Source organism: Geotrypetes seraphini, chromosome 4 (assembly GCF_902459505.1).
Source record: "Geotrypetes seraphini chromosome 4, aGeoSer1.1, whole genome shotgun sequence".
NCBI lineage: Eukaryota > Metazoa > Chordata > Amphibia > Gymnophiona > Dermophiidae > Geotrypetes > Geotrypetes seraphini.
In genome coordinates, this window is record NC_047087.1 from 229,533,307 (window position 1) to 229,553,903 (window position 20,597).

Here is a 20,597-nt window from a genome sequence, read left to right on the forward strand (position 1 = left end):
CTCCTTTAGGGCCTTGGCTTTCTCTGAGATGTGTCCTGCCCTCCTCTGATGTAACTTCCCATTTCTGTGAGGGCAGGATGCATCTCAAAGAAGGCCGAGGCCCCAAATCAGCCCTACTTTAATCCCTATGGTGCTGCTACTGATAGGCGATTGAGGAGGACAGAAGGATCATGGGGAAAAGAAGAAACACCAGCACCTGTAGAAGGGACGGAGAGAAAGAGAGGTGTGCTGGACTTGGTGACAGACAAGCTCCTCTGCTGAGGGAGGGATGGATATGAAAAGGTGTGTGGACCCAGGCAGAGAGAGGAAGGGATGAGTGGATGGATAGACAGGAAGAGATGTTGGACCAGGGGTGGGGGGAGAAAGAGTGGGACAGATGCTAGACCTGTTAGAGAGGGGAGGGAGAGAGAAATTGGACTGAGGGATGGGAAGGGGAGAAAGATAATGAATGTAAGAGGTGGGAGAGACATTGGACTCAGGAAGGAGAAATACTGGACTTTGAGGTGGGTGGGAAGAGAGCACGAGAAATATTGGTTTCAGGAATGGAGTGGAAGAATTGCCTAATGGTTAGTGCAATGAGCATATTCATTGGGGAAATCCTGAAAACCCAACTGGATTCCAGCCCTCGAGGACCGGAGTTGTCTGCTCCTGGTCTAGAAGCACCCCAATAAACTCTTGAGTTTGAGTGAGTTAGAAATGGGATTTCACATAATGGACTGCAAATCCCAGAAGTTCTAACAGATGAAATGTTGCATTCATGGCCTGGAGAGCTTGTTGAGATGTTGGTGCCTTAATTAACCAGTCATGTAGATAAGGGAACACATGAAAACTGCAAGAGTGGAAGGTTGCAGCTACTACTACTAAACATTTCATAAATACTCTGGGTGCTGAAGCCAGTACAAATGGAAGTACTTTGTATTGGAAGTGGTGTGTTCCTACTTGAAAGCAGATATTTCCTGTGGGCTAGGAGGATGGGAATGTGTGCGTAGGCTTCCTTGATATCTAGAGAGCAGAGCCAGTGGTCTTTCTACAATAGTGGTAAAAGTGTTTCCCAGTGAAACCATGTAAAACGTCTCCTTCACTAAGTGTTTTTTGAGTGTGCAGAGATCTACAATTGGATGAAGACCTCTGTTTTTTTTGGTATGAGAAGATACTTTGAGTAGAATATTTGGCCCCTCTCCTGCAGAGGTACCTGCTTGAAGGCATTGAACTGGAGGAGGGCTGAGAGCTCTTGGAGTAGGGTGGTCTGATGGAAGTTGAAAGAAGACTCTCTTGGAAAATGGGTTGGTGGTCTTTTCAATAGGTGAAGGGCATAACCCTGTCTCATTACTTTGAGGACCCAGCCATCTGTTGTTTTAGGGGCTTAATGCTGGTGAAAGTGAGTGAGATGACCTCCTATAGGGAGAGTCTGAGGAACAGGTTTGTACTACACTGGTTAGGATCTCCAGAATACTTCTGTTTGGTATTCACAGAAGAAAAACATGGTAGACTGCGATTGGTTAGCAAAGTTACACCCGAGAATGGAATGGATTCTGCACCGTTCATGGAAGAAAGTGTTTATGAATAACTTGAAAAAATGAAGGTGGACAAAGCTATGGGATTGGGCGGGATCCATCCCAGAATATTGAGGGAGCTCCGAGAGGATTTGGCGGGTCCCTCTTAAAGATTTGTTCAATAAATTTTTAGAGATGGGAGAGGTTCCGCAGAATTGGAGAAGAGTGGATATGGTCCCTCTTCACAGAAGTGACTGCAGAGATGAAACGGGAAACTACAGGCCAGTAAGCCTCACTTCAGTTATCGGAAAAATAATGGAAACGCTGATGAAAGAAAGGATGGTGAAATTCTTAGAATATAATGGATTATAAGATCTGAGGCAACATGAGTTTAAAGGTAAATCGTGCCAAATGAATCTGATTGAATTCTTTGACTGGGTGACCAGAGAATTGGATCAAGGACGTGTTCTAGATTTCAGCAAAGCTTTTGACACGGTTCTTCATAGGAGGCTCTTAAACATGGGCTGAAGTTAGGGCCCAAATTGGTGAACTGGATTAGAAGTGGGTTATCAGACAGATGCAAGAGGGTGGTGGTTAATGGAATTCACTCAGAGGGAAAGGTGAGTAGTAGAGTGCCTCAGGGATCGGTGCTGGGACCAATTCTGTTCAATATGTTTGTGAATAACATTGCTGAAGGGTTAGAAGGTTAGGCTATTTGCGGATGATACTAAGATTTGTAACAGAGTGGACACCCCAGAGAGAGTGGAAAACATGAAAAAGGATCTGTAAAAGTTAGAAGAATGGTCTAACATCTGGCAACTAAAATTCAATTCGAAGAAGTGCAGTGTGATGCATTTAGGGGATAGAAATCTGAGGGAACCTTATGTACTGGGAGGTGAGAGGCTGATAAGCACTGACAGAGAGAGGGACCTTGGGGTGATTGTGTCCGAGGATATAAAGGCATCTAAACACCGTGGTAAGGCAATGTCTGTAGCCAGAAGGATGCTAGGCGGTATAGAAAGAGGAATATATAAATTTGTCTCTATTGTAAGGTTTGATCAAGCAGTTATCTTATTACCAAAATGGCCACAAAATCCCTAAGGATAATACTCAAAATAGAGTATTAGCTCAAATTAAGAATCTTATTTTTTCTCATTGGCCTATAGCCGGAAAAAAGCCAGAGAGTAAAAATCTTCCTCTAAACGAGGGAGAAAGTCTCTGACCCAAAAACTGGCTTGCTTCTAATGCTTGAATTGGTCATAAAGCACAAAACTTTAAGTCAAAAAGGTAGCAATTAAATCATTTATCTGCCAAGCAGTCTTACAACTTTTGACGTTTTGTTACTACCACATACCTTCAAATTCTTTGTCATGTCAAACGATGATTGTAATCCATACAAAATAAGGCAAGACAAAACTCTGAGTAAGTTTCAAAAATCCCAACAAGAGACCCTGTAGGACCTTGTTTTGCAGGTCACTGTGTCAGAAAAAATACCTCTCAGACCTACAAAGCTGCTCAGTGGGCAAACATGGTTCCATTGCTGAAAAAGACGCTAACAATGACATCGCGATTGGTGCAAAATTTCAAACAAGAAAAAAAAATCTCTGAAGGGGGAAGAGCTGTAACCCAGCATTCAAACACTTCTTCACTCACAAAATTACTCTGCAAAACTGCCTTTCAAAAGAGCTTCATTTAAAAAAAGCTTTTCATTCAAGTGTGGAGTTAAGGCCAAGAGGTTCAACTATATTTAGTTCTTATATAAATCTCTGCTTCTGCCGACACAGTCTGCTCTCACTGTTTGCTAACGGTTTTCATTACCACTAACTGTTCAACTGTTTTTGATATTTTTCTGCTTCCAACATTGCTGGCACTGCTGTGTTGTTTAGGCTGTGTATGTGATATTTAAGAACATTAGCTGTAACACAAGCTCTTCAGGAGATTTTTATGCCAATGACGTTATTTACCTTCTCTAGTTAGGAGAAGGTGTCTTCCCTAACGGGGTTCTGAGGCTTTTCCTCCTGATACTGAGTGTTATATGCAACATTTTTCTTCACTGTCTTGTTCACAATTTTTAAGGGTCTCTGCTGGGACAGCTGCTTTTTAACATTTATCAATGAGCTAGAGATGGGAATAACTAGTGAGACAATTACATTTGCTGACAACAAATTTGTTCAAAATTGTTAAATTGCAAGAGGATTGTGAAAAACTGTAAGAGGACCTTGAAGACTGGGAGACCGGGCGTCAAACTGGCAGATGGTGTTTAATGTGAGCAAGTGCAAAGTGATGCATGTGGGAAAGAGGAGCCTGAACTATAGCTACACGATGCTGGGTTCTATATTAGGAGTCTCTGCCCAGGAAAAGTATCTAGGCGTCATTGTAGAGGATACATTGAAACCCTCAGCTCAATGTGCAGCAGCAGCTAAGAAAACAAATAGAATGTTAGAAATTATTAGGAAAGAAATGGAAAGCAAAGATGAAAAGGTTATAATGCCCTTGTATCGCTCTATGGTACGGCCGCACCTCAAATACTGTGTGCAGTTCTGGTCACCGTATCTCAAAAAAGAAATAGTGGAATTAGAAAAGGTACAGAGAAGGGTGACAAAAATGATAAAAGGGATGGGTCAACTTCTCTATGAGGAGAGGCTAAAGTGGCTATATCTCTTCAGCTTGGAGAAGAGATGGCTCATTCAGGATATGATAGAGGTGGAGTGGAAAGGGTAGATGTGAATCACTTGCTCACTATTTCCAAAAATATTAGGAGTAGGGGGCATGCGATGAAGCTACTAAATAGTAGATTTAAAACAAACTGAAGAAAATATTTCTTCACACAACATGTAATTAAATTCTGGAATTCGTTGCCAGAGAATGTGGTGAAATTATTTAGCTTAGTGGGGTTTAAAAAAAAGGTTTGGATAATTTCCTAAAGAAAAGTTGATAGGTCATTATTGAGTTGACTTATTCCTAGGATAAGCAGCATAAAATTTGTTTTACCTCTTGGGATCTAGTTAGGTACTTGGGACCTGGGCTGGCCACGGTTGGAAACAGGATACTGGGCTTGACAGATCTTCAGTCTGTCCCAGTATGGCAATTCTTATGTTTTCAGTTTATTGATTATTGAATCTTTTGTGGGATATATTTAGAAGGAGCTTTTTTTTTTTTTTTTGCATTTGTGTTGCTTTCTATCATATGCAGAAGGAACTTTCTCCTCTTTGTTTTTTGGCATAAACCTTGACAATTTGACTATCTGTCTAAACTAGCACAGAGTGATAATGAAGATGATGAACAAATGTCTAAAGATTGTAAAATATCACTAAGATGCAGTTTGCAACCAGATTTCTACAACTTGAGTATTTCCTGCCAGAGGAAGTCATGTTCCTCCCTGCACGTTTAAGTACAGCATGACTAGTTAGGTGTCTATTTTAAATAAGGCAATTTTCCTGTCCATTTGATCTCTGAAGGCCATTATGAAATTCACACCAGAATTTAATTCTTTGCAATTGAGTTATGCTTTAGGATTAAGCTACCCTCCTGGGTACTCCCACTTTAATATCTCTTCCTCCTAACGTAAACTGCCTAGATATATGATCTGAGAGGTGGTATATTAAATAAAGTTGAAATGTGAAATGAGTGCTAGTGGAAGGTAGGAGATGGCACAAGGTGGAGTGGCTTGCTGATAAAATGCCTGGCCCTTGAAAGGAGGCTGTGTCTTGTCTTCAGCTGAAATAGGTCAAATGCCTAGAGGTGAATTCTATGGGATGAAATGGTCCAATGTGCATAATCTGTTAATTAAGAGACAGAAAGTGTGACCACTGGATATGGGGGTGACACAGAGAAATGGGTAATGGGGGTCTGAGAGATGGAGAGATAGACTGGTACTAAGAAAGAGGAAAAGGCTGTTGGGGTAAGGACTGAGAATAAAAGACTATTTGGAATGGCAAGGGCAGTGAACAAATGCTAAAGTTTAGGGAGACAGGGGACCCAGTTGCCTGGGAATCTCTGACAGAGAGAGGTCAAAGGCTCACTTGGTGAAGGGAGGGAAAAACAGAGGGAAATTTGCCTTGTGTTGTCTTTGTGCCTGCACAAGATTAGCATCTGACATTTACTGAATACTTTTTCATGAATGTCACATGCTACTATACAAACCAAAACAAAAAAGGAAACAAAAAAAACAAAATAGAATTACCTTTAAACCTCGAAGGTGCTCAGAACCAAAATCTGGTAAGAAAGTAACCAAACAAGGGCAAAACCAGAAGAAAGGTAATTAGATTGTGATAAAATATCTTTTTTACTTCTTTTTTCAAGTGTCCATTTAAAATATCCAATATTTTGGTGAAAACTGTTATCATCTGAATGGATAAACCATAGATAAAGTATAACAAACTTAGCTTTGGGTGTTTAGGAAGAGAATTTGCTACAGCAGGTACTGGTATTTTGGTTCTGAGCACCTTCGAGGTTTAAAGATAATTCTATTTTGTGTTTTTGTTTCCTTTTTTGTTTTGGTTTGTTCATAAGCACTTTGGGAACATTTTTGTTCAAATTGAACCCAGTTGTTATATTGGGGATTCACATGCTACTATACTACATAGAAATTGTGGATAGAGTGTGACTTTTTCCACTTCCTGAACTGCATGGAGAAATTTTCAGAGGAGAGCATGAGTATGAATGACTTCTATAAATGATAACATTATACAATTAGCAAATGAAACAAATTCATCTTACTCAAATTTGAAATCAACATTTACTTACTTGTGCATTGATCCTCATCTCTATGACTACGATTGTCTTCCTCTTCTTCCTCAATGTGCCTCTGTCGACCATGTTGGTAATGAAGTACTCTCTTTAAGGCAGGTTTCAACTGATCATCTTCCTTATCTGTCTCCAAAGTCTGATCCAGCTGTGGCATAGGCCTTTCTTCATCTGAGTTGGCAAAGGGTTCATTTAATACTTCAGTAGTTTCAGATATAGTCTCTGTGGTAACACTGCTATTAATCCTGCGGCATTTACGGCCCCTTTTCTTCTTCAGTAGGAAAGGTCTCTGAAAAGAATTGCAAAATGCATAATAGACATTAAAATTCTAAAGGTATATTCAACCAATCAAAATAGAGTATAAGCAGTCTAATAATTTAGAATTGGTCTTGGAGAAATCAGAACTCAATTACTGGACCAACCTAAAAATAATCTAAAGATATTATACTGCATCAACTTTAAATACCACAAATCCCTTCTTCAGATATACAGTATAAAGACATACGATTTTCAAAGTTGATATTTCACATCTTTGGATTATATTACATCTTTTGATTATTCTTAATAAAAGAAAAATTACATTACAGTAGTATTTATGGATCACTAATATGCCCCAAAAGGAGGTCAATGTAATTTACAACTCAGAAGATCCTTGTCAAGTCCAGGATTTACAATATTTCATTAGGGTTTATGACATAGATATTTTGGTTTGATTATAGTATATGGTTTGGAGAGAAGATTGGCTATATTTGGTGTTGTAATCTTGACTTTACGGGTTCTGGCATGAGTGTCACTTTCCTGGTTAGTGGGGTGATGGGTATGTACAGAGCTTAATCATCTATCAAGATGGTAGAGGTGGTTTGTAACTTGTTTGGTTTCTGATGGCCATAGTCTGTTTGTGAGGGAAGTAAGATATTTTCCAAATAAATAGGTTTTGGTAGGAGGAAGTGTTCCTTAATTGTGCTGGTAAAGGATTCCACCATTTTGCTGCCAGGTATGGAAAGGCTGTAGAGTGAATACTTTTGTATGTATTTGATTTCTCAAGGATTTGGGAATCTTATTCTTATATGATTGCTGATCAGGTTGTATTTGTTATTAGGTGGTATTTCTATTAAATTCAACATTAAAAGAATTAAAGAACATTAAAAAGATTAATTCAACATTAAGAAGATTAAAAAGATCAGTGTACATAGTTTAAAAATATACCTTGCTTCGAAGTGGAGCTAGTGAAGTTCACGGTATAGGGGTGTCACTTTGTTATATTTAGTTCCTGAGAAAATAAGTCGAGCTGCTTCATTTTAAATGGTTTGTATGTTTTTTTAGTATATTTTTTTGCATCCTATATAAAGGACATTTCAATAATCTAGTTGAGACAGTACCAGTGTCTGAACCAAGATCTGAAAGTTTTGTTTGTCAAAACAATGCCGAATTTGTTTCAGTTTTCTCAATGTTATGAATATTTTCTTGATTAATGTTTGTGTTTGTGCCATCCAGGATAGGTTGTTGTTGAATATAATCCCTAGGATTCTCAATTCTGATTCTAGTTTCAATGGGGTGTTATGTAGTATTATTTGAGTGTTGTCATTGGTGATTCTGGGTGGGCTTCTCAGTAAAAAAAAAAAAAAAAAAAAAAAGTTTTTCTTTCTTTAGTTTCAGTTTCATGTTCTCAGCCCAGTTGGCAACTAGACGAGTGACTACTTCTACTGATTTGTTAATTGTATTTTCTTTCTTGTAGAAAGGAATGCATATTGTAATATGTAATATGCATATTGTAATGCAACAGCAAAAACCACATTAATTGTTCAAAAAAATGCCAAATTCAAACTTTTACCTCAGTATTCAGGTTAAATTGCCGTGTTGGTACTTTGCGATAAATAAGTAGGGTTTGGGTTACAATTTGGACACTCGGTCTCTAAAAAGTTCGCCATCACTGATAGACCATCAACTCCTATTACTGATCCTAAACTTTCTAGAGATAAAAAGGTAAAATGCACACTTAGCTAGAAGGATTTCTAACAAACAGAAAATACAGCGTAAAAATGAATGGAGAAAGATTGGAAGAATGTACCCAAAGGCTGACTACTCTCCCCAGCACTTTTCAATGTACTAATGTCAACACTAGACACTTTTTAGACAAAAACAACCTCACTTCTCCTTTGCAGGTGATATTACCTGCAAAGGAGAAGTGAGGTTGTTTTTGTCTAAAAAGTGTCTAGTGTTGACATTAGTACATTGAAAAGTGCTGGGGAGAGTAGTCAGCCTTTGGGTACATTCTTCCAATCTTTCTCCATTCATTTTTACGCTGTATTTTCTGTTTGTTAGAAATCCTTCTAGCTAAGTGTGCATTTTACCTTTTTATCTCTAGAAAGTTTAGGATCAGTAATAGGAGTTGATGGTCTATCAGTGATGGCGAACTTTTTAGAGCGAGTGTCCAAATTGTAACCCAAACCCTACTTATTTATCGCAAAGTACCAACACGGCAATTTAACCTGAATACTGAGGTAAAAGTTTGAATTTGGCATTTTTTTGAACAATTAATGTGGTTTTTGCTGTTGCATGCATGCTGATAATTTGTCTAACCTTGGCTCATACTTTGTAAGTTTGAGAGCAACACATAAAACACTCAGGTCATCTATTAGTCTGTTTCTGGCGTTAAATTTGACATAATTCAAAGCTGAAAACAGCTGCTCACAAGCATAAGATGATCCAAACAAAGTAAGGAAAACAATCTCAAGTGCTTTCATTGACTTAAAATTATTTGGCAGACAATTCCACACTTTAAGGATTTCATTTTCAGAACTAACAGTGCTGTCCTTTGTCATTCCTTCTATCTTCAAGTGTTTCACGCAGGTCATATAATTTATTTTTCCAGATAGAGGTTTCTTGAAGTTCCAATAGCTCCATTTCTAGATTTCCTAAATCTAACCAGTGCAACTGTAAAAATTTGTTACTAAAATTCACTTTTGCAACTGCTATAATGCTAGAAAATTCCTTGTAAATTTCCTGATGGCTTGTAGGATTGTCTGCAAATGTTGCAGAATTTTCTAAATGCATTTTTAGATTTTAAGAATATTTCAGCTGCCCTCTAACTATAGGTCGATAGTGTCCATTCCCTTCTTTATAAAGATCATGGATGGGTTGCTACAAATTCAATTAACAAAATATTTGGAATCCCACTCCCTGTTACATGATTCTCAATCAGGTTTCAGATCCCAATATAGCACAGAGACGGTAATAGCTTCACTTCTGGACCACTTAAATAATCTTCTGAGTAAAGGTAGCAGTGTACTGGTGCTTAAGTTTGATTTGAGTAGTGTGTTCAATTTAGTCGATCATTATAAATTGCTTGAATTTCTGGATTCTTTATGAATCTAGGGTAAAGTCTTTTCATGGTTTAAAGGATTCCTGGAATCAAGAATTTACCAGGTTAAATTTAAGGATCTACTGTCATTAGCTTGGAAAAACCCGTGGTGTCCCACAGGCCTCCCCACTCTCTCCTACACTCTTTAATGTATATCTTCTTTCATTGGGTTACTGGATGAGTAAATTGGACCTAAAGCTGTTTAGCTACGCTGACAATATTACAATAATCATTCCCTGTTGTAATACGCTATCCAACAGCATCCAAGTTATCGAGTCAGTGTTAAACACAATGGAATCTTGGATGCAAGAATTTAAGTTAAAATTAAATCAGGAAAAGACTAAATTTTTCTTTGTATCATCAAAAAAGATAATTCCACTATCAACAATTAAGATCAACTCAGTATCATTTCCAATAAGCCCTACAATTAAAATCTTGGGAGTGGTTTTTGATCAGAGTCTAACTATGAAAAATCAAATAGATACTGTGGTCCGTCCAGAAGAGTTATTATACTCTATGGAAACTCCGCACTATCAGAGTTTATTTTGGAGCTACTGCCTTTACACTTTTAGTTCAAACGCTATTACTTAGTATTCTAGACTACTGTAATATTATATATAATAATAATAATAATAATAACAGTTTATATACCGCAGTACCGTGAAGTTCTATGCGGTTTACAAAAGATTAAAAGATGTTACAAATTGAATGAACTTAAGAGGTGAAGGAAAGTGGTTAATAGGTCAGGAGAACCGTATTGAGGAGAAAGAGATGTACGAGTTAGCTGTCTAGATATTTCAGGAACAGATATGTTTTTAGGCGTTTCCTGAATTCCTCATAAGTAGTAGGCGATAGCAATTGTTCTAGATCTTTACCCCATAATGCTGCCTGATATGAGAGATGGTGTTCATGGTGTTTTTTCAGTTTACATCCTCTAACTGGGGGGGGGGGAAACAAAGTTCGAGTGTGAGCTTCTCTTGTGTGTTGGCTGAGAAGGAGAAAAGGTCAGTTATGTATTTAGGGGCTAGTCTGTATAGTACTTTAAAGCAGAGGCATGCGAACTTAAACTTTACGCGTGCCTCCATCGGCAGCCAATGCAACTGCCGGTAGTAAGGTGTCATGTGATCAAATTTCTGTAGTCCGAAGATTAGACTGACCGCTGCATTTTGCATTAATTGTAAACGTTGCATATTCCTACAAAATCATAGAAACCTACAAGATCATGAAGGGCATAGAGAAAGTAGAGAGAGATAGATTCTTCAAATTTTCAAAACATAAAAGAACAAGAGGGCATTCGGAAAAATTGTAAGGGGATAGATTCAAAACAAATGCTAGGAAGTTTTTCTTTACTCAGCGGGTGGTGGACACCTGGAATGCGCTTCCAGAGGACGTAATAGGGCAGAGTACGGTACTGGGGTTTAAGAAAGGATTGGACAATTTCCTGTTGGAAAAGGGAATAGAGGGGTATAGATAGAGGATTACTGCACAGGTCCTGGACCTATTGGGCCGCCGCGTGAGCGGACTGCTGGGCACGATGGACCTCAGGTCTGACCCGGCAGAGGCATTGCTTATGTTCTTATGTTCTATTGAGAAATTCCTAAATAGGCGATGTTACAGTAATCAAGATGACTTAGTACGAGGGATTGTACTAGGATTCTGAATGCTGGCATATCAAAATATAATTTGATGGATCTAAGTTTCCAGAGAATGAATAAACCCTTTCTGATTAAGGAGTCCACCTGGTCTTTCATGGTTAGGCATTGATCCAGAGTTATACCCAGTATCTTCATGGTAGACTGAATAGGTAACTAAGTTTATTGATGCGTAGTGGTGTTTTGGTGTCAAGCGGGAGTGGTGAAGCAACGAAAAATTTCATTTTTTCTGAATTAAGTTTGAGCTTAAAGTTAGTCATCCATTGCTCCTTCAAATTTATAGCTTTTGATGCTTTGGGAATAGTTTCCGAGATAGAGTTAGCAAATGGGATGATAATTGTAAAGTCGTCTGCGTAACTGAATAATTTAATCCCCAGTGAGGACATGTAGACATTGAAAAGCAGTGGGGATAGCAGTGACCCTTGTGGCACACCGGATGGATTTCTCCAGGTATCAGAGAGATCATAATTGAAATGTACTTGATAAGGAAGCCACAAAACCAGTTCAACACCTCATCCCTGATACCAATAGCGTGTAGGCATGGTAGCATTTTCCCATGGTCTACTAGATCAAAGGCAAAGCTCATATCAAATTGCATGATCAGGGCGTTGAGGCGCTTGCTAAACAATAGACGCAGATTATCTAGGATAGCCACAATTACTGTCTCCGTACTGAATAAAGGTCTGAACCCGGATTGAGTTTCATGTAGGAGAGAGAACTGATTGAGATATTCCATCAATTGGGTGTGTACCAATCCCTCCATGATTTTTACAAAAAATGGAATGGATGCTACTGGTCTGTAGTTGGTTACTAGAGCTGATGATTCTTTACTATTTTTTAGGATTGGGGTTATTATTATGTGACCGTTGTTAGTGAGGAACTTCCCGTTTTTTAGGTTATGGGCTAAGTAGTGTAGCAATGATAGTTTAAATGCTAATGGCGCCGCTTTCATAATTTCCGGGGGACATGAGTCCAGAACGCAATATGATTTAGAGTATTTGTTATATAGTTTGGTATAATCATTCCATTCTAAGTTTAGAAAGGAACTCCAGATCATATCTGCTGGTATTTCATTTCCTTGTATGTTAGCTATTTGATGATCGTTGGGGTCATTTGTTGAACAGTTGTTTCTTAGGTTTTTAATTTTTGAATCGAAATGTAGTGCTAAATCATTTGCAGAGCGTGACTTAATGTTGTGTACGGGTAGAGTGTAGTGAGTGGTGTCAAATAAATTTGTGGTCAAATTGAACAGCTCTTTTGTATTGATTCCTTGTGAACCATTGCAAGATAAGTTGATTTTGGTGGAGTAGAATGCTTTACGTTTATCTTTTATCAGTCGTTTGTAGCTTTTTATGTTGGCTCTCCATTTGTTACGGTCTGCCAATTCTCCTGTTTTGTTCCAAATTCTTTCCAGTCGTCTAGCTCGGTGTCAAACGATTTGTTATATTTATTTGCACTGCTTTTGCTATTATGTTTAGGGGCAATTTTATCTAAAATGGATGTGCTGGTTGTCGTCCAGTGATCCCAGAAATCGACTCCTTCATCTATCTCCGCTTGCAGTTCATATTGTGACCAGTATTCTTCTGGATTAATATAACCTCTTGTGTGATGTTCTCTTTTTATCATTGGACGTGTTTTAGATTTTCGATGAGACCAGATTAACTTGAAATAGTAAGTAAAGTGTCCGAAGATCTAAAGGCGAAAAAACAGTGTGACAAGGCAGTGGCTGCTGCCAGAAGGATTCTGGGCTGTATAAAGAGAGGCGTAGTCAGTAGAAGGAAGAAGGTGTTGATGCCCCTGTACAGGTCATTGGTGAGGCCCCACTTGGAGTATTGTGTTCAGTTTTGGAGACCGTATCTGGCGAAAGACGTAAGAAGACTTGAGGCGGTCCAGAGGAGGGCGACGAAAATGATAGGAGGCTTGTGCCATAAGACGTATGAGGAGAGACTGGAAGCCCTGAATATGTATACCCTAGAGGAAAGGAGAGACAGGGGAGATATGATTCAGACGTTCAAATACTTAAAGGGTATTAACGTAGAACAAAATCTTTTCCAGAGAAAGGAAAATGGTAAAACCAGAGGACATAATTTGAGGTTGAGGGGTGGTAGATTCAGGGGCAATGTTAGGAAATTCTACTTTACGGAGAGGGTGGTGGATGCCTGGAATGCGCTCCCGAGAGAGGTGGTGGAGAGTAAAACTGTGACTGAGTTCAAAGAAGCGTGGGATGAACACAGAAGATTTAGAATCAGAAAATAATATTAAAGATTGAACTAGGCCAGTTACTGGGCAGACTTGTACGGTCTGTGTCTGTGCATGGCCGTTTGGAGGAGGATGGGCAGGGGAGGGCTTCAATGGCTGGGAGGGTGTAGATGGGCTGGAGTAAGTCTTAACAGAGATTTCGGCAGTTGGAACCCAAGCACAGTACCGGGTAAAGCTTTGGATTCTCGCCCAGAAATAGCTAAGAAGAAAAAAAAAAAATAAAAATAATAATTTAAATTGAATCAGATTGGGCAGACTGGATGGACCATTCGTGTCTTTATCTGCCGTCATCTACTATGTTACTATGTTATGTTACTATGTTACTATGTATGTTACTATGTTACTATGTTTAAAATGGTCAGATCAGATGTCGTGACACCAGGTGCCTTCAGGTAGAGAGATGACAGAGTTTAGGATTTCCTTTGTGGACATGGCTACCACATCTAAATGTGTTTGTGTGGGTACAGGGAGGTTGTAGTTAAGTAGGGATAGAAAGTTTTTAAACTCTTTCGTGTCTGTATTGTCCTCTTCATCTAGGTGTATGTTTATGTCTCCTGCGATGATATTGTAGGAAGGGCCTATTGAATTATGTAGGACAAATTCACAGAAGTCCTCTTTGGCTTTTGGCCAGCTTTTTGGTGGGACATAAAATAATATGCAAGATAGGGATTCTTCTAGTTGATTGTTACTGATTTTACAGGCTAAAATTTCTAGTTGGTTGATCACTTTGGAATCCAATAGTTCGAACTCAAATCCTTTTTTAAGAATAATTGCTAATCCTCCTTTTTTTCCCTCGCGGTTTAGCGTAAGGATTTTAAAGTTATCTGGTAGGAGATCAATTATTATTGGATCATCTGCAGACAATAGCCATTATTCGGTTAGAAAGAAGCAGGCTATTTAATTGCTGATGATCCAATCTTTAAATAGGAAAGCCTTATTCCTGACAGATCTAGTATTAAGATATGCACAGGGAATAGATGCAGATGTGATAAGTTTGGTAGAGGTAGTGGTTTTGATGGGTTTTACTTCCCTTATTCTTTTTTTAAGGGTTCGTTGATGTCTTCTTTTATTTGAGATAAAAATAATAACAACTTTATTTTTGTATACCACAGTACCACAAACAGTTCAGAGCGGTTTACAATGCAAGAGACTATACATATACCGCGAAGATACAATGTAAGGGAATGTACTATGCAGTTGAGAGCAGTTTACAATGCAGGTGTTTATACAGCAAATATACAATGCAAATTTACAATGCAAGAGACTGTATATATACAGCAAAGATATTTATACAGTGAAAATACAGTGCGAGAGACTTAGAGCAAGATTCAATGCAAGAGACTGAATAATGCGGTTGAAGCGGTTTACTATGCAAAGATAGTTGTACATATGTAGCGAGGATACAGAGTGGTAAATGACAAGAAAATGCAACCAGTATCAATTACGGGAGGGTGCCGAGAGGGGAGGGATAAGTAAGGAGGATGGGAGTATTGGATTGAAGGGGAGGAAAGGAGAGATAGGGGGGGGAGAGGAGAGGTGGTAGAGTTTGGTTAATTGGAGGGGAGTAGTTAGAGAAATTTATCATAGAGGTAAGAGTGATTTCCTGAAGGATGAGTAAGATGGGGCAGATGAGATGAAGGTGGTCTGCCAGCTTGGAATGACAGAGTTCTATTAAGGAATCTTTTGTAGGTGCATCACTTTGGGGATGGGTAGGTAAACAGATAGGCATTGCGCATGCGATTGGTGCCTGGGATCGCAAAGTGGTGAGACAGATATATCGGGGCCAAGCCAGTTAAGGTTTTGAAGCAAAGGCAGGCGAATTTGAAGATGACTCTCGCTTCTATTGGCAACCAGTAAAGTTTTCTGTAGTAAGGGCTGATATGGTCTGACTTTTTGAGGCCATAGATTAGGCGGACGGTGGTGTTTTGAATGAGTCTCAGACGTTTGATGGTTTTCTTGTAGGAGCCCAAATATATGATATTACAGTAATCCAGGGTGCTTAAGATTAGGGATTGGACCAGCAGTCTGAAGGAGGGGAAGTCGAAGTAATGTTTGATGGTACGGAGTTTCCAGAGGGTGTAAAAGCATTTTTTGACCTGGGCATTAGTGTGGTCTTCAAAGGTCAGGCTATGGTCTAGGATGACTCCAAGGATTTTGATGATGGGATTGATAGGGTGTTAGACCGTTGAGTTGTAGGGTGGTGGTCGTTAATTTGTGGTTGGGACTTGCAAGGAAGAGTTTAGTCTTTTCTGGATTTAGTTTTAGTTTGAACCGAGTGGTCCAGTGTTCGACCATGGTGAGTACTGATGAGATGTGCTGTTCTGTTTCTTGTGACAATGAGGAGATGGGGATGACAATTGTAATGTCATCTGCATAAATGTAGGATTTCAACTTTCGGTCAGATAACATGTGTCCCAGTGATGCCATGTAGATATTGAATAGGGAAGTTGATAGGGGGGAGCCTTGTGGAACTCCACAGGGTTGGACCAGGTATGGGAGTAGGTTCCCTCATTATAGACTTGGTAGGTGCGGTTTTTTAGGAAGCCTGTGAGCCAAGTTAATACCTGTCCCGAAATGCCTATAGAATGTGCATGATTGATAGATCAGGGTAGTGGATAGATTGTAATTGTGGGTAGAGCATCTTTGATGCTACCGCTTATCAGATAAATTAATAAGTACAAAGTACAAAGAAAAACTTGGCTAGGCTGACCTTGGTCCAAAATACAGCAGTTATAATGATTTACGCCTGAGGAAGTATGATCATGTAACCCCGTATTACCGTGAGCTACAATGGCTCCCAGTTGAGGCCCGGGTGATCTTTAAGTTGGGATGTTTATACTATAAAGTCGCTTTTGGTGCTGCTCCGCTTTACCTTGTTGATAGATTTGTTACTATGATTCACGGGAACAGTAGACAATCCCATGCCCTATTTATGTTCCCTTTTGTTAAGGGCTGTAAAAATAAGAAATATCATGGGCACTGTCTTTCCTATCAAGCAGTTCAATTTGATAAAGAATTCCGCCCATACTGACCAGATCAATATCTTATAAACATTACAGAAAACTTTTGAAAACTTTTCTTTTTTCTAAATTTGTAGCTAGCTAATTCTTGCATATTGCATTATCTCTGTATTCACTCATAGCATAATCTTTTATAAACCGCATTGAACTAAGGGTATAGAAATCTGTTATTATGTTATGTTATGTCGCTTTTCAAAAACCTGCAGTTTTCTCTCAAATGTTTTGATATCACAAAACATCCTTTCTGTTTTCCTTACACTTTGTAGTTATTTGTTCAGTACACTGAAGTGTAGTGTAAAATCTGTAAAAAACATGAAGTTGGTAAGTCCGGCCATATCAGTAAGGTGTGGATATTCCTGCCCTTTTTCTTTCATAAACAGCCTAATTTCATCCAAGCAGGCTATGTCTCTCCAGGACTCGTCCTCTGCTCAGCCACCAGACATTATTGTACATAAGAAAACAATTATACTGTGTCTGAACCTCCTCAAGAAGTGTTTGAAACTGTCGAAAATTCAGAGCACGAGCCATGATTTAATTCACAATTTTTGTGACATCTTTGAGGACATTGTCAAATTTATTGCTGCTTTCCCTGGCACAAAGAGCTTCTTGATGTATAATACAATGGAACTGAATGACTTGATGTTTTGTTTCTTTAACAAAGAAGTGTATGAAATCAGCTGTTGCCTCCACCATAGAAGGTGCCCCATCACTAGTAATTGAAACCACTTTTTCTGGTCTTATGTCTTGTGACAAAAAAGCCTCCATCACAGCATTGTAGATATCTATCCCTTATGTTCTTTTAGACAAAGAAACCAGTTTTACCAGCACTTCTTTCATGATGTCACCAATAGCACAACACAAAATTACTGTTAGCCTTGCATGATTATTTATATCTGTGCTTTCATCCAAGCACATGGAATAACAGGCTGCCTTTTGTAAGTCAGTGGTGAGCTGCAGACTAACATCACTTGCCATGCGCTGGACTTGATCTTTAACAGTATTTCTGCTAAGTGGCATCTCAGAGATGCACTGAATAATTTTATCCTTGTTTGGGAAATCTTGAAAAAGGGAATTACTCCCAGACAGCATGGCCATTTTGGTAATATCCCCATCAGAGAGGGGCTTACCATGTTTTGCTATGCACAGTGAAATTTGAAAACTGGCAGCTGTCAGATGATTTGTTCTAGAAAGATAGTTCCAAAAACTAAGATACTGGGAATGATATTTCCTCAATTTCCCTTCAAGAAACTCTTTTCTTTCAGTGTCACTAAGTTTGGCAACACATTTGTGGTTGTTGTCAAAGTGCCATCTAACACTTGATGTGCGACACACAACACTTTCATTAAACAGAATACACAACGCTTTCCCTTTTCGCTCAATCTGACTCTGTCCAGGCCTCTTGGAATGATCTTCCACTATCTGTTCTTGCTTTTTTTTGCTGTATTCACTTATGGGTGTTCAAGACTTGGAGTCTACAAATACACAAAATTAAAAATAAATGAAGCACCCAATACAAATCTATCTTTATACCAAAAATAGAGAACAGTATTAGTTAACACTAAAGAAATGGATACTCCCTGAATCAACAATCTGCTCCCCTCTGCTATGCCATGCTATGAGCTAGGCCGAACCCTCCAATCCCACCACGGGAATCACCTTCACTACAGACTCAACAGGCTACCGGCGCACCGCACAATCACGCCGTATGTGAGCTGCCCGCCTTACCCAAGACAGGGAAGGGAGGAAGCACTCCCATTGGGCTGCTGGGCAGAGGGTCGGGTGATGTGAGAAATATCCTCAGGCATACGTGCAGAGGGGAAGGGGAGCAGTCCGGCCCCACGTCCCTCTGGCTTTCTAGTAACAAATTCTTGTGAACTCTGTGCTGGGGCAACGGCACATGTGCCCACAGAAACGGCTCTGAGTGCCTCCTCTGGCATGTGTGCCATAGGTTCACCACCACTGGTCTATCACATCAAATGCACTAGTTAAGTCAAATTGTAGTGCAAGGATTTGTTGACCGGTGCTCAAGCTTGTTCTAATCTCGGATGTCAGGGTACCGAGTAGGATTTCAGTGCTATAGTGTTTTCAGAAACCCAACTGTGTTGTATCTAATAGTTTATGGTGTTCCAGGCACTTTGTGATTTGATTTGTTACCATGCTTTCTAATAGCTTGGCATGAAGTGGGATTGAAGCTACTGGTCTGTAATTCTTGACATTGTTCATTTCTCCATTTTGATCTTTTGGAATGGGTGTTAGAATGATTTTTCCTAGATGTTTGGGGAATATTCCTTTTTAAAGTGAGTCATTCAGCCAGTCTAATAAAAAGTTGTAGTATACTGCAAAACATACAATATATGAAAGGAAGAAGAACCACTATCCAATTCCAGAATGGCAATATCCAGTTTGAAATGGAAAGAACTTCTAAACTGTGCCTTTGCAGATGAATATTTGTATTAACAGATTATATTTAAGGAACAGAAAATTCAGTTGAGAATGTTGAGAAATGTTCTCCTTGAAGACTGTCAGTATTGAGTTGTTGGAATGTTGGGACTGTGAAGAAGAGCTGTGTTCCCTAGACAATCTTCTTGACACTGAACAATGTTGATGTAGAGTCCGAGACCGGGTTCTGGATGTTACCTGAGAATGCTGCTCAGACTGAGCTGATACTGGGTGCATGGAAACAGGTACTTCTAATCTAATCTAATCCTTAGGTTTGTATACTTCTGTACCATCACAGCCAATTCTCTTTAAACCAGATCCCTAATCTGGTCTTGTATGGATGGCGCTGGTACCAATTTAGTGAGCGGTATCACGGGCTGAGTGTCAGGTTTCAGGTTTATTTAAAATTTGATTATATTGCTTATAATACTTCTAAGCGATGTACAATTTAAAAATGGGGATACAATATTACAAATTACGGACATATGCTAGTACAAAACAAGATCAACATGATACAATAGGGACAGGGGTTGAAATACAATAATTATAGGGGAAAAAAAACAAATAAGGGCCAACAGGGAAGATGTCTGAAGCCTCCTGAGGTTCGAGTTTCTATGGAGATAAACATCATTTATTTGATTTTATGTTTAAAAAGCATCTCTATATAAGAAGGATTTTAGTGGGCTCTTAAACCGATCAATATTTTGTTCTTCTCTGAGATGGGAAGGTAACTTATTCCAAAGCTGCGGAGCATAAGTTGTAAAAATTTTGTTTCTTCGAGTATTGATTATTTTTAAGGAGGGGATTACCAGCAAATTTTGATCTACAGATCATAAGGAATTAGGAGTTTACCAAGAAATGCCGGTAAGTTTGACTGTTGTGTTTTAAAACAGAGCAAGATTATTTTATATGTGTTCCAATGTGAAATCGGCAACCAGTGTCGAGGTGTTGGTGACCTCAATGTCAAGGCACGCCTCAAGGGAGACACCAACTGTAGGAATGGTGATCTAGTCTCTATGCGTCTACACTTAGAATGTATAGATGGTATGGACACATGGGATGCTGCCAATGTATGCTTGGAAGAAAGTTTGTGCTTCTTAGTTTTCTTATAGACATCTCCTAATGGCAGCACCATCGCTAAAGAGATGGACCGAGAAGTGGACGTTGTTGGTACCGGTGCCAGACTTGGCAGACATGGTGGATGCTCCCAATGCAGATCCAAACAGCTTTTCAAACTGGAGTTGTCGAGCCTTAAGCAACTGTTTTTTTTTAATTTAGAAGAGTTTGCAAGAATCAGGATAGTGTTGAAGACCAAGGCATTGAACACACCAGTTGTGTGGATCAGTGACAGATAGTCCAGTTACACCGAGTGTACCCTTAAAGGCACTAGAAGGTTTTGATATTAAGGGGAACACAGCCTGCATGAGATCAAAGGACTCAATGGTCCAGGGAGGCTGTGTAGATAAGCTGAAAAAGAAATGCTCATGGCCTGAGAAGGCCTCAAAACGAAAAGTGATGAAAAATTTTCAACCACAGTAAAAGAAAAATAAAATAAACAATTATGAAGAAAAAATAGGACGGGAAGGCAAAAAAATCTGCAAATGTTTGATGCTTGCAGAGAAACTAT

At 39.1% G+C, this 20,597-nt stretch overlaps 1 protein-coding gene across 14 annotated transcripts in view; it reads right to left on the reverse strand.

Moving 5' to 3' along the window:
- Window positions 1-20,597, reverse strand: part of KAT6B (lysine acetyltransferase 6B) — a 490,670-nt gene that overhangs the window by 12,062 nt on the left and 458,011 nt on the right. For all 14 annotated transcript variants that reach the window (XM_033941371.1, XM_033941375.1, XM_033941383.1 and 11 more), the window contains one exon: window positions 6,240-6,528. In XM_033941371.1, the coding sequence (XP_033797262.1) occupies window positions 6,240-6,528 (289 nt within the window). The remainder of the gene's footprint in view (window positions 1-6,239; window positions 6,529-20,597) is intronic.